General features: G+C 39.9%; 1 protein-coding gene across 1 annotated transcript; it reads left to right on the top strand.

Annotated features, from left to right (window-relative positions):
- Positions 1-4,680: 4,680 nt before the first annotated feature.
- LOC123510163 lies at positions 4,681-8,560 on the top strand. The gene is given in 3 exon segments (XM_045265030.1): positions 4,681-4,842; positions 6,535-6,892; positions 6,895-8,560. Coding segments are annotated over 3 exon segments (1,254 nt in total). The 3' UTR covers positions 7,629-8,560.
- The last annotated feature ends 5,094 nt before the right edge of the window (positions 8,561-13,654 follow it).

Below are 13,654 nucleotides of genomic sequence, written 5' to 3'. Positions count from 1 at the left end.
TAACTCATAAATTCATTTAGTGAATCATCCCTGAAACATAATGACAAGTTAATTCATTCACAAAGTAACGTGGCGGGGTCATACAAAATCATGACAACCTTTGAGAAAGGATTTAGAAGTAGTGATAGACAGGACTATGAAACTTTCAAAGCAATGTTTAGAAGCAAGAAATAGGGCAAATAGGATCCTGGGTTTTATAAATAGAAATGTTAGTTATAAAAGTAAGGAAGTGGTGCGTAGCTTATATAATTCCTATGTTAGGCCCCATTTAGAGTATTGCATACAGGCCTGGTCACCCCATTATAGGCAGGATATCAACATGTTAGAAGCAGTTCAGAGAAGAGCAACTAGGATGATACCAGCATTAAAGCACCTGGAGTATAGAGATAGATTAAAGGAATTAAACATGTTTTCATTTGAGAGGAGATGTATAAGAGGGATATGATAGAGTTATTTAAAATGTTCTCAGATACAAACTACATAGATGTGAGATCTTTCTTTACCTTAGAGGAGGGAAGTAGGACTAGAAATCATGGCAGGAAGATTAGAAAGCAAGGCTGCAGGTTAGATATAAGAAAATATTTCTTTAGTCATAGGGTGGTAGACTTCTGGAATGCATTGCCAGAGACGGTTGTAAATAGCACTAGTTTGACAATGTTTAAAAACAGATTAGATAAGCACTTAAATTTATTAGATTTATAATTATGTATAGCGCTGCATGATAGTTTTTATAAGAAATTTACTATAGTTAAACAAGACATGATCCCCATGTATGGGGATCACAGATTGTAGAGGAATTCGCTGCAGGACTTAGCCCTGTTAATGGGCCAAATATTTAGAATTAGTATATAATGTATTGTGTACTTGTAAGTGTATTTTTAAGTACTGATGACGAGGTCGCTGTGCGACTGATACAGGATAACCTAGATGGGCCCTGGTGGCCCTTTGTTATCCTATTATGTTATGTTATGTTATGTTATGTTATGAGTGTGCGAGTTTTGAGTTTGAACTTTGAAATTTTTGAATGCGAAGACACTTGCCGCGGCAGTGTTGCCAGATGCTACACGTCTAATGGGGATTTGAAACGCATTTAACTTAAAACTTGTCAAAATATAATTAAAATTAGATACTGAATTGTATCTCCAGTGCATATCCTTTCTTTTGCGACGAAAATTTTCAAAAGTACAGCCGTAAACATGACACAACAGGCAAGGTTAAGGTTGATTTCTTGACGTGGTATGACTGAACCAAAGTACAACATCCACATCGGTCATATTTCGCTTCACCGCGTCCACCACACCAGTGACCACCACAGTGACCACACAGCCGTGACATCACACACAATAACAGTAGTAAAACAAATAAGACCTTCCGTATGGTGACCAGCAGTCAAATCACCACAATGCTACAGACACACACTCTCCAAGATTGAATATGACGGATATTTCTCCCGTTTCAAAGCTTCAAGGTACCGGTCCAACCACAGAGAGAGAGAGGTGGTTTGGTTATTCTGACACGGTAGTAGTGTGGCAACGAGAGTGAAGGAAGAAGGAGGAGTGAAAAATATAAAAATAGAAAAGGGAATCCGTAATGTGAAGCGACACTTGTCTTAGAGAAAAAAGAAATAGTGGTCTAACTGGTCTTCCATCTCATACTGCTACTACTCAAGGGTACCCACTCACCACTCTCACACCTTCACGCCGCCGAGTTACTCTTCAGTCCAACAGGAAGAAAGGGCAATAGTTCAGACAGGATTAATTATAGCACGCCCAAGTGGTGGTTGTCCTAAGACGTATACCCTGCCCTTACCGTGTCCTAGGGGTGCTGCATGCTACCCTAGTCCTACGCACCCGGGGGCTTCACCAGAATGCCTGCCGCCTAAGCCAACTGAAGGAAACCTAGCCCCTGAATGTTCCCTCTACAGCTACTTCTTCAGGTATGATCTTGATGCAGAGCAGCAGAAGCAGGTTTTAAATTTTAAGCGACTGCATCTGTAAATAAGGAATACCAATGAAACTTGATGAAAGTACAACAGGATGCACGCCAGTTTTCAAAATTACGTTATATTTATGTACAAAGGTGTAAATTGTTAGTGATCTCCATTCTGCTACTTGTGTTATCAATCATCTTTAGATTCATGACAAAACTGTAAATTGTTTCTTCTGAATAGTATATACTTCCTAGCTACTATGGTCCCAACAACAAACAATTGAAGCTATCTTTTGAGACTAAACCTAACATTATGCCATTCTGCATATGACCCAAGCTGCCATGATGAAACTTAAAATTACTAATGGTCACCCAGATGCCCAGCAGTGTCAAGTTATCTGGTCATGTAGATATTATTCATATATTTTTTTTTTTAACCCGATCTATGTATTAGAAATAATAACTGGTAATGATTTTTATCCATTTATCACTCTGGGAACAGGCTGCAGTGGAATAAATCCAGTCATGATACATCCTGTAGATGTGAACAAGACGAGAAGTATCTCTCCAGGCTGTTTAATAATTATCTGTGTACATCCTTGGTCAGTGTGCCAGAGCCAGCAAGTCACTGAGTGACAGAGGACCCCAAGACACTGTTTTTTCAGACCTGAATAAGTCTTGTCATGGCTCAGCTTTGCACTGGATGTGAACTGTCTACCTGGTTTGTAATGGCAAGGTTCCATGGAGAAATTCCTGGAAATAGCTCTAGTGCTATAGAATTTTTTCGTGTCCATGGTGTCCTTCCACAGAAGGTGGATTGCCCTTGGTGCAAGCAGCCCTGCCTCCTAAAGGAGGACAAAAATTTATGGTACTGTCCACAGCATACCAAGACTTCTAAGTCAAAAAAAAGGAAGATTTGTGACTTTACAGTATCAGACTTCAAGGGCACATTCCTGGCAAATGCCCACATAGAACCTTGGAAGGTTTTACTCTTCATCAACCATTGGCTTGATAAAAAATGGGACAATGATGCTGTAATTCAAAACCTCAACTTATCCTCCTCAACCAGCATTAACTGGCGGATTTACTGTTCAAAGGTAACAGAGTTCTGGTTGATAAACCAGGAATCTATAGGTGGAGAAGGTATTGTAGTTGAGATTGACAAACTTCGTTTTGTAAAAAAGAAGAATGAGGAAAATCATGAGAGTGAGATCTGGGTGTTTGGGGGCATGGAGACAAAATCTAAGAAGAAATTTTTGATTCCTTATGAAGATGACAAGAAAGGTGAAGATCTAATAACACCCCTCATCCAGCACCACATTTGCCCCGGCTCAGTGCTAGTGAGTGAGAGTTGGGGCACACAACTCAGTGTCAGTGACCATGGCTATTCACACCACATTGTCAATAGATCAAAAAGATTCATGGATCCTGATGGATCTGGGATCCACACGCAAAGTATCAGCCGATTTTGTCGGAATGTCAAGGGGTGGGTGAAGAGGCCCGGAGTGCAGTCAGAATATTTCATGCAATACTTCGCTCGCTATCTCTTCATCCATGAGTTCCAGACCCAGTTGCTCCATCACTTCCTAATTCAAGCAGCCCGCATGTACCCGCCACAGTCAGAGCGCGAGCCTCAGCGAACACTGATCATACCTCTCTTTGGTGCGCCTGCCCCTGCTGCACGTGACCTTGACCAAGCCAAATCTTCCTCCAACTCGGACCCAGACACTACTACCAGAGAGGTTAACACTTGATGTAAGTTGTTGGGGTGAGAGGCTCGTGGTCAGGTTATTCTTTTGATTCAGTAATGCAGGGAGAGTGGGAACCCCTCCCCCTCCCCCATCCCACAGCTTGATGTATGCTAATGTGAGTGTTGCAGGTTGACAGAGAGCCCTTGTCCCATCCTGTGAATGTTGAATATTTAGGGGCATTAATTTGAGTTACTGGTCTAGAATTTCTATGAATTACTGATTCCCTTCCCACCTTTACTGTCAGGTCACTCAGAGGAAGGTAAGGTCAGTGGATTGCATGTTCTTAGGTCCATTGCTAGGAGGGTTAGGAGGGTACCAAAGTGTTTTCCCTATAGCATTAGTTAGGTTGCGACAAGTTGATGACCTGGGCAGATCATAAATGTAATGCATCTAGTACAATATTATTTATGAGGACAAAATCACTTCTCATGCTGAAAAAAACTGACATTGAGATCAAACCGTTATTGTCAGACATGAGTCATCCATGAAGAGAGCCACCAGAATAATTAAATAATACTCATTTTCTGGAAAGTTACACGAAAACTTCAAGGAAAATTATTTTGTTCTCTAAATCACTGGGTGACCAATAGTATTAACAAAACTGAAGATTTATCTGGATCATATATACTTATGAATTTAATGAAATACACTTATAAAAATGCATTTGCTGAATTTTGAGTGTTCTAAGCTTTGGAAGTATGTAATATATATTAAAAATCTGGTAGTAACCCCAACACTCATACAGCAACTCCATTACCACCATCAAAGACTACAATACGAGTGTATGTACATCAATTGTACAAAGTTCTCAATAAAATCAGACTGCAAAACATGATACAGGGATGTCAAAAGTTAACAGCAGCATGTGTTAGGATATTATTGATGATTCATTGCTGTTGGTTGCCTCCATCACCAACTAGCAGTGTCAGCTTCCATAAATTGGCCATTGTGTCCTAATAATTGCAAACAATCTGTAGCTCATCAAAGGTACTCCAGCAGGATGGCGGAGGTGCTGACAGTGGTGGCCGAGGAGATGGGGCGTGTGTTTGGCCTAGTGTGGAGTGGTGTTGGAGTGGCAATGCGCCTCAACAACCAGGTCATGAACACTTTCTTCAAGGTCACCACACGCATTGTTCAGCTTCTCCTGCTTCTCACACACAAGGTACAGCACACAGCTTCCTCCAGCAGTACCAATACTAATGGCTTGTGTATTAGGCAGCCTTAAATTGCATAATTCAACTGCCACTTTTACTTAACTTTGACATTAATATACTGTTCAAATTTTTACTTATTTTCTTAATCTTCATCATTTAGCTTAACTGACAGATGAAATGTAGTATAAACAACATTTTCATATTCAGCATAATTGTATAATCTTTGTGTCAAATAACAGCATCTTAAATGGTGAAGAACAATGACATTTAGCTGTACTATGCTAAAAAAAAATTACATGGCAAAAACATAATGAAACTGAGCTTGCTGCTCCATCTGATTGACAAATTCTGCAGGTCACAACTGGCACTAAATGGTCAGGAGTGTCAGGCTGACTTATCTTACCCTCCACATTCTTCCTTTGTAGCTTGGCCGTTTCTGACTTGGGTTTGCATTTTCATGGAACCCACTTTAATGAAAAAACTTGAATATTTTGTCAGAGTATAGTACATTGAAGAGAAATCTTTACATATATTACAGTCAACTCTTGACTAACATGAGGGTTGTGTTCTTGGAGACGTCACGATGTTCAAACAAATTTCCCATAGAAAACAATGGTAATAGGGGGTGGTGTATGTTCCTGGCCACTGGGAAAGTCTGCCTATTTTGGGGATTTTGTAACTGAGCCAGGAAAAGTTCTAAATAAAAGCACAGATGGTCTTATAGTGACCTTATCATGGGAGAAAATCACCACCGCCTTCAGTTGTGCAGTCTATGGGAAGAGGACAGTCCACCAGCTATCTATGTAAATGGATACTTATCAAGTTATAAAGACATACAACTGATGGTAAGCTAAGTAGAATTCTGATGTAAAACTTGAGAGATGGAGATGTGGTGGTTTTAGCTGGTGGCGGCAATGTTGTTATTGTTCCTCAGATCTGTTCATTTGCTAAGGCTTTGTTATTATTGACATGTACCTACAAATGTCATGTATGCCACCTTGGGGTTTGGTTCTGATCACAATTTTTGTAAAATAGACCATTTGAACAATAACCTATATACACATTTTTGTTTCTAAAGTCAATTTTTTTTTACAAAAAACTATTAATAATAGGTATTAGGCAAGATTTATGAAAAGGTAATGACGAAGATATGGGTCTTGGTTCACTTTCCTAGCAAAGGTAAATCCAGCCTGATCATTGCCTTCCCAAGCTGTGGGAAGGCAACATCTGCTCTTAAGAATACCAGTTTCTCCCTTCAGCTGACAAGGGTGGAAGGTATTGTTTAAGAATCTGGCCGAGAGCATCTCAGAGCGGCTTCCCTCAGAAGTTACATGGGTGTGCGTAATGTCATTGAGTCAAGTTAAGTCACGTTAAATTGAATAAATCACTTTATTTAATCGTTTTATCTCCTCAAGTATCAAGTCACATTAAATCGAAATTGCGTTATTCAAACTCACAGTAAGTAAGAGTTGACTGTACTGTCTAGTGTGAATATAAATTTTTTTCACCTAATGAGAGAGTGCATTTCACTGCCATTTGCCATAAACTCTTCCATTCAGTGGAAGGAAAGACCTCACCTGAAGGACATTTTTACTTTTCACAAAGAAGCTCCCCATATAGTGAATAATAAATAACAGTATATCACTTTAACATTTATACTTTTATACTTTCTACTATTGAAGAACTGTTTTACTTTCCAGGCAGCTGATTTGCTTTCCTTGTTGCTGACTGACCTGCTGCTCTTCCTTGGGGATATTGGCAATGCTGTGATGACCGTGGCTGGAGCACTAAGGACAGCTGTCATCCTTATATTTACCTTTATCAATGGGGTTGCCATCAGTGTGATGTCAGCTGCTGTGTACTCCTGCCAGCTGGTCCATGCCTCTTACATGGCCCTCCTCTCAGGCACTATGACAGCCATTGCTCAGATGGGCAATCTTGTCACAGCCCTCAAACATGCTTTTATTATGTTTGGTTCATCAGTCATCTTTGTCATCAGCTTTGTGCCTAATGTGGTGTACCTTGTGTTCTCAGGGTTGGTTCACTTGTGTTCCTATGCCTTCTCAGTTGTTGTCAAGCTGTGACTGACACCTGCCAATTTGTGTCCTCCATGAGCAGACTCTGCTTCAACAATACTATGGACTTCTTCTCTGATATCCCAATAGAAGCTTTCTTTGGCGTGGCTGCAGGAGTGGGCTTCATAGTGGGCCTTAAGTACATTTTGTTCTATATGATGGATAACATGATTGTCATCCCAGACCTGCCCTCCCCCATGGCCCTGGTGAGGCGGCGTCTGGTCCGCTGGTACATGAGGTTGGTCCACCCTCCTCAGCAGCGGCCACCACCTGAGCCAGACACAGAGGAAGAGGAGCTCGATGATGCCAATGATGAAAATGGGAATGATAATAATGACAATGTGCCTGACCTGAACCTACCCCAGAATCAGCAGTTTGAGCCACTGGCAAATCCTCTTCTAGTGGCTCAGCCCCTGGCCCGGCGGCCCCTCACACGCTTCCAAGCAAGGGAACAAGAAGACATTGACCCCCCTGAGGAAGTCAACACAACCACCAATGCCACACCCTCATATGTGAACAAGCTGCTCTACCAGGAGCTGGAGGAGGAGCGTGAGAATCGCCTGTGTGTGGTGTGCCAGGATGAGGTGAAGTGTGTCATCTTGTTACCGTGCCGCCATCTTTGTCTGTGTGATATGTGCACCCTTGCCATCACCCGCAGAAGGGAAGGCTGCCCAGTGTGCCGTCAACGCATCAGAGAAACCATGAAAGTGTTTCTCTGATTAATTGAATGTCTAGCTTGTATCATGTGTGGGCATTTTTTTTTTTTTTTTTTGTATTGAATTAACTGAACAACTCAAGGTGTGTACAAAACAGAACAGTTTTTACCTATGAGTGAGATGTGCATAGTTTTTTACATGGTACATAATGGGTATTTGTAAAAAATTTTTCATATGTTTATGAACTGTACTCAATCATAAAAGTTTACTGTACCAATTTTGTGAGTCTGTGAGCCACAACATTAGTGATATAAACATTGGTTGCTCAGTGGTATGTGATACCCTTTATTACTACAGTTTGGTGGAATATTTCCTTGTACCTGATTTCTTCAGAGTTCTGTGTTGGAATAAGTGTAAGGACATAGACTCTGCACTTGTATCCCTCCTGCCTGTCTTTATCTGAACATTTTAAGTCATGCAATATGTTAATTTTCTGTTAATCTTTGGCCAATAAGTGGACATATAGGTAGACACATTCCCCTTTATCTCAGAAGCCTCTCAGATAGCAGAGGAAAATGATAGAAAAATTCTTTTCCAAGACAGTATTATTTACCCTTACATATCAGTTGTCTCTGACCACATCAAGTTACTTAGTACTGCCAACATGCTATTTGCTGCTAGTTTTTTTTATTTATGAGACCAGTTGTTCATTATTGAAAATTGTCATTTTATTATTCAGTATGTTAAAGCAGTTGTTTTGAGAGATGGATGCATCTTCTTTATTATATGTGATTGGTTCAAGTTCATGATGCTGCTGTGTGTACATTGTTATTCAGACTAATGGCAGGAAAGCCTGCTGATATGGCCATTTCTAGAGGTGTGTATGTACTTCTCAACCAACTGGCATTCATTATTACTCCTCACTGAACTTTTTCACTTGACGCCATATTATGGATGTGTTTGTAATATACAGGCAATATACAAATCTGTAGTCATCACTCTTTTATTTGCTGGTCCTTCCCTGATCTGAGGTTTTCAATTTTCTTGATAAGACTTATCACCATCACTATTCCCATGCAATTGCTGGGATTTCCAACATGTTGAGTTGTGAGATGGCCATGAGCAATGCTGAACCATTGGTATTAAGGCCTTGTCACAAATCAGGACAGAGAGGTGAGCAAGCACACTCAGCAGTTTTAATAATGAGTGATTCAGTTGTAGGTTTGACTGTAACCTTGACAAGTCAAATGGGCAAGCCTCTTAATGTGTGGCCCCTGTTCATCTAGCAGTAAATAGGTACGGGATGTAACTTGAGGGGTTGTGGCCTCGCTTTCCCGGTGTGTGTAGTGTGTTGTGGTCTCAGTCCTACCCAAAGATCGGTCTATGAGCTCTGAGCTCATTCCGTAATGGGGAAGACTGGCTGGGTGACCAACAGGCAACCGAGGTGAAAAAGTTCTGCACATCTACATCATCAGTTTACATGCATTTTATACTCAAACTGAATCCCCAATCTTGCTCTCTGATTGTAACTTCTTGACTGGAAGCCTTGGGTAGTGGGCACTTTCTTCTCACAGACATACCTGCATGGCAATCCTTGTCTTATGCAAGAGGTCAAGGCCAGGAGATGGTGTATGTATGATTTTGAGGTTCTCACCTGATGGGCTTCCCAAACTAAGATAAGAGAAACCACATTCTGCTGTTGCACCACTCCCAAGATATTAAGAAAACAACTGTAAAGACAATGCTATAATACTAGGCTGGGGAATGTAACATATGAAACAGGAAATATACCAAGCAGGCAAAGAGAGATTTTGACCGAGTTGTAATTCAATTAACTCAACATCAACAGTTAACTTAATGGAAAAGAGTATCGCCAAGATGATTGGATATGAGATGCCTTACAAGTTGTGACATTCTGCGAAGAGACTATTCTCTGTGATAAGGAATATTGCCTCTGATGCTAAGTAATCTTCTAATATTTAACTGAGAGTGAACACAGTAAATTTCATACTAATGCCTTCTCGTATGGGTAATAGCCGATTGATGAAATTGTTCTTCAGGATTTATTGAAGAATCTCCATAAAAGTTTGCCAATATCTAATCATGTCATGATGAAAAAGTCTGCCTTGGATGGAGAACAAATTAAGAGATTCTAAGTGTTCTAAGATGCATAACTAAGATATTCCATACCACAGATTGTTTTAGTCCATCTTCTATATACTCCATCTAGCATTCTCAAGTCACCCAAGATATCCCGTGTTCCAGAATGATTTAGAATAAAGATGGTCATATATCAGTGGTGAAGAAAAGGAATATGAATGAAGACTCATGATTAATTGTGGACTTCAAGATATTCTCTGCCACTCTACTCACTTTATGCACTACATTAGCTTCATGTTGGTGAAACTTCAAAGAAACGTTAACTGTGATGCCCAAATCAATGGCAGCTTCTTTCACTGGTATTATCCTATCATTAAGGAGGTAATCACCTGAAAAACCCAGTGATGACCAATCTATTGGCTTCCTTTGAAATCTTAATAAAGCACAGTTGGAGGAATTCATTTGAAGTCTCCAAGAGGTAGGTAAAATGTTGATATTGCCTTGACATGATGCAATTTCTCTTGACAGACTAGGACCAGAGATGGTGTTGATGCTACCATAAAGCTTAAGGTTGTCAGCAAATATTTTAACAGCAGAGGTGATATTGTGATTAATATAGTTAACATTTATAAATAAGAAAGAGGAGAGCTCTGGGGGACTTCACTAAGAACCTTCCTTCAATGGCTATGTTGATTATTAACTTCTATTAACCAGATATATATATATATATATATATATATATATATATATATATATATATATATATATATATATATATATATATATATATATATATATATATATATGAGCCTTTCACTGGAATTTCCAGGCTACAGGAGATATCTTATCTGAAAGTCCACCTGTTAGGGAACCATTACTCCAAGTAAGGAAACCATACCTACACTCGGACCATGGCTAGGATTCAAACCCACGCGCTTGGAGACCCCTCAACCCCGCAAAGTGAGTGTGGTCCCACTGTATCACAGTGGCCTTGATCCAATTTACCTTTGTCAGCAAGACTGAATAGTTTGTCTAAAAGAATAGAATGGCACACTGTGTCCAAAGCTTTTGAAAAGTCAAAAAGAATTAGATCAATATTGAGGCCTTGATCCAGCCAGGGTGCAATATGGTAGTAAGTTAGAACTAACTGGTCTTCAGTTGATCTGCCAGACCTGAAGTCATATTGATCTTCACTTAACAGATTATTAGACAGGGCATAGTCATAGATAAATCTAAAATGTATTCCATTGCCTTTACACAGGTGGAAGTTAAAGAAACAGGTCTGTACATCAAAGGGTCGTGACATGACCATTTCTTGAAGATGGGCTCAGATTTTTTCAAATCAAGAGGGAGTTTACTGGTCTCATACGATTTGTGGAAAAGGAGGAGTGGATACACCAGTTTGGAGACACAAACCTTCAAAAGATGGGAGTGAATTGCTCTTGGGCCCATTGCCAAGTTTAGATATGGCATTGTGAATGTGGTCAAGAGAAAGGACTTTGTCATCCATATAACTATCAAAAGCTTAGTGAAGAGACAGGACCTGTGGGTGTAACAATGCGAACACTACGGCAAAAAATTGACAAATGTATCAGCCATTGTTTTTGAGTCAGTAATTGTATCACCATTTACATCCCTAAGGGGGCAACACTGGGAGTGCCCATCTTTTTCTTCCTTACATTTGAATGAAATACCTTTAAGTTTTTTAGTAAGGAATCTTTTAGATGAAATTCACAGTCTGCCTGACTTTTCAGTGCAAAATTACAATATTGGAAATTGCTATTAAGAAAATCAGCCAGTGCACTGACTGTCAGAGAAGAATTCCAACCATGAATGGCATAGAGGAACTTACACCTTGTCCAGAGATAACTTCTTTATCATTACACCTTGTCCAGAGATAACTTCTTTATCATTACACCTTGTCCAGAGATAACTTCTTTATCATTTTAGTGTTCAGGAAGGATTTACAGGCCAGGGTAAAGAAGTGGCTCTTGTCTAAGGTTTTCAGAGAGACAAACTTCAATTAGAGGGGTTAGAATATTTTTGAAGTCAGGTGAGCAAACTCAAAGTCACAATCAATAAATAACAAATGATCACTTATCATGGCATAATTTCCTTTGTGCCAAAGATGGAATGAAGTGGTATTGCAAGTTCTTAAATCTTGTTGAAAAAGGTAGCTGAAAGACACAGGATTGTGACCACAGTTAGGAAATGGGGGTAACACACAGTTCACCTACTACTCTGTCTTCCTCTTTAAGTCAAGACTAAATTAAGTATGCTTCCAGAAGAGATAAATGTAGACTCCTTCACCCATTGAGTAAAGCCTAGAATCATAAAACATTAATTGGTAATATTAAAGATCAATGGGTGTACGACTCCTGCACAGCCTATCATTAGCCCATTGAATTGAAGGAAAGTTGAAGTCGCCCAGTACAAGTCAGACAAGTTTAAAAGGAGGGCATTTTCATTAACAGCATATGACAGGGATGATACACAATTAGTACATAAGAGGTTTAACTCTGAAAGAAGAATTGCTAGTGTGCTAGAAATGTGTGTATCGAGTTCTGTAAAACATAGACATAGACCAACACTCTGTTTATAAACCAAACCCTTTAGCCTTTAAAATCTTTTCTAACAAACATGTAGTAGTTTTGAGAGGTAGTACTCGAGTTTGAGGATGGTACAACTTGTTACTGACTAGTAAAGCTATTCAAGTGCTCACTGTGACGCATTACCATCGTTAATGCTACTGGCGCGACACTCAGTGGAAACCAACACATTACCACTTTCACCATATAAGTATGTTGGTCATTAGCTGATCAGGTAGGCCTATAGACATATAACGGAAGGATAATTATTGCATCTGTCGCAGCCTATAGCATCTACAACTGTAATGCTGTTACCTGTACAACAAAATGCACTGGAACTATTGTTGTGGCTGCACTAGGGCCAGCTAAGGGCTGTGGGGATGAGGACATGCTAGCTTGGTCACTCTTGTTGAGAACTTCCCATCCGATTTCCTCCTCTACCACTTCTAACGTTAACCATGATAATGTAAGTGAAATAGAGGTCACCAATTAGGCTGGTACAATGTATTGCAGGAGACGGCCGGGAAACCTCACCAGATTAGTTTAAACCTGGAGCCACAGCAGTAGCAGTTCTCGCATATCCTAATCGTTCATGTCATTTTAAGGTCCATGTTAACGTTTGACCACAATTTTGCTTGTAGTGGATGTGACATGCAATCAAAAAAACAAAATATAAAACTTACTTGTACAATATCTGTTGTCAAGTTCAAGTAACTAGAACTGCATGGCTACGTTGTTGAGGGAGGAAGAGCGAAACACGTGTTGTGCTGCCTTGTTGACGAGACTAACCAAACTGACAAATGGTCACTACCGTAGTAATGTCACTTCTAAAGCCGAATTTATACTCATTCTTTATTATTGATCTGCATGAATTACGTGCTTTAGATTTCCCATTCTTACTTATCATTATTGGCATTGATTCTTTCTAACCCTCTGGTAGTGAACGTATATAAATATGCAGGATCGCCGAGAAGACCGAAATAGTTGAGGGTTTCGAACCACCCCAGCAGCCAGTAGGTAAAGGGGGTGAGGTGTGTTTAAGTTATAGCTCCACCCACAAGAAAAAAAAAAAATTAATGGGCGCCCCAAGATCCCACTGGCCCCTAACAATACATAGCTACATCGGTTGACTGTCAGTATCCCCAAACCTATCGGTGAGCCTGGGTAGCTATATGTACTCACAGATGACATACAACACCAACGCAAATTTCCCTCATTTTCTTCCCTGTAAAGATGCAAGTACTAAGAATTGAACCTCCATGAAGGCTGCTTTTTCATACTTTATACCTAGTATGTTATTATTATCCTCTTTTCTCACCAACACCACACTTGTGAGTAAGATATGGCATATATCTCCATTTAGTAGCTACATATTCTTGAGTACCTTAGATATACCAATTT

This window comes from Portunus trituberculatus, chromosome 28 (assembly GCF_017591435.1).
Source record: "Portunus trituberculatus isolate SZX2019 chromosome 28, ASM1759143v1, whole genome shotgun sequence".
Lineage (NCBI taxonomy): Eukaryota > Metazoa > Arthropoda > Malacostraca > Decapoda > Portunidae > Portunus > Portunus trituberculatus.
This window is presented reverse-complemented; position numbering and strand designations above follow the sequence as displayed.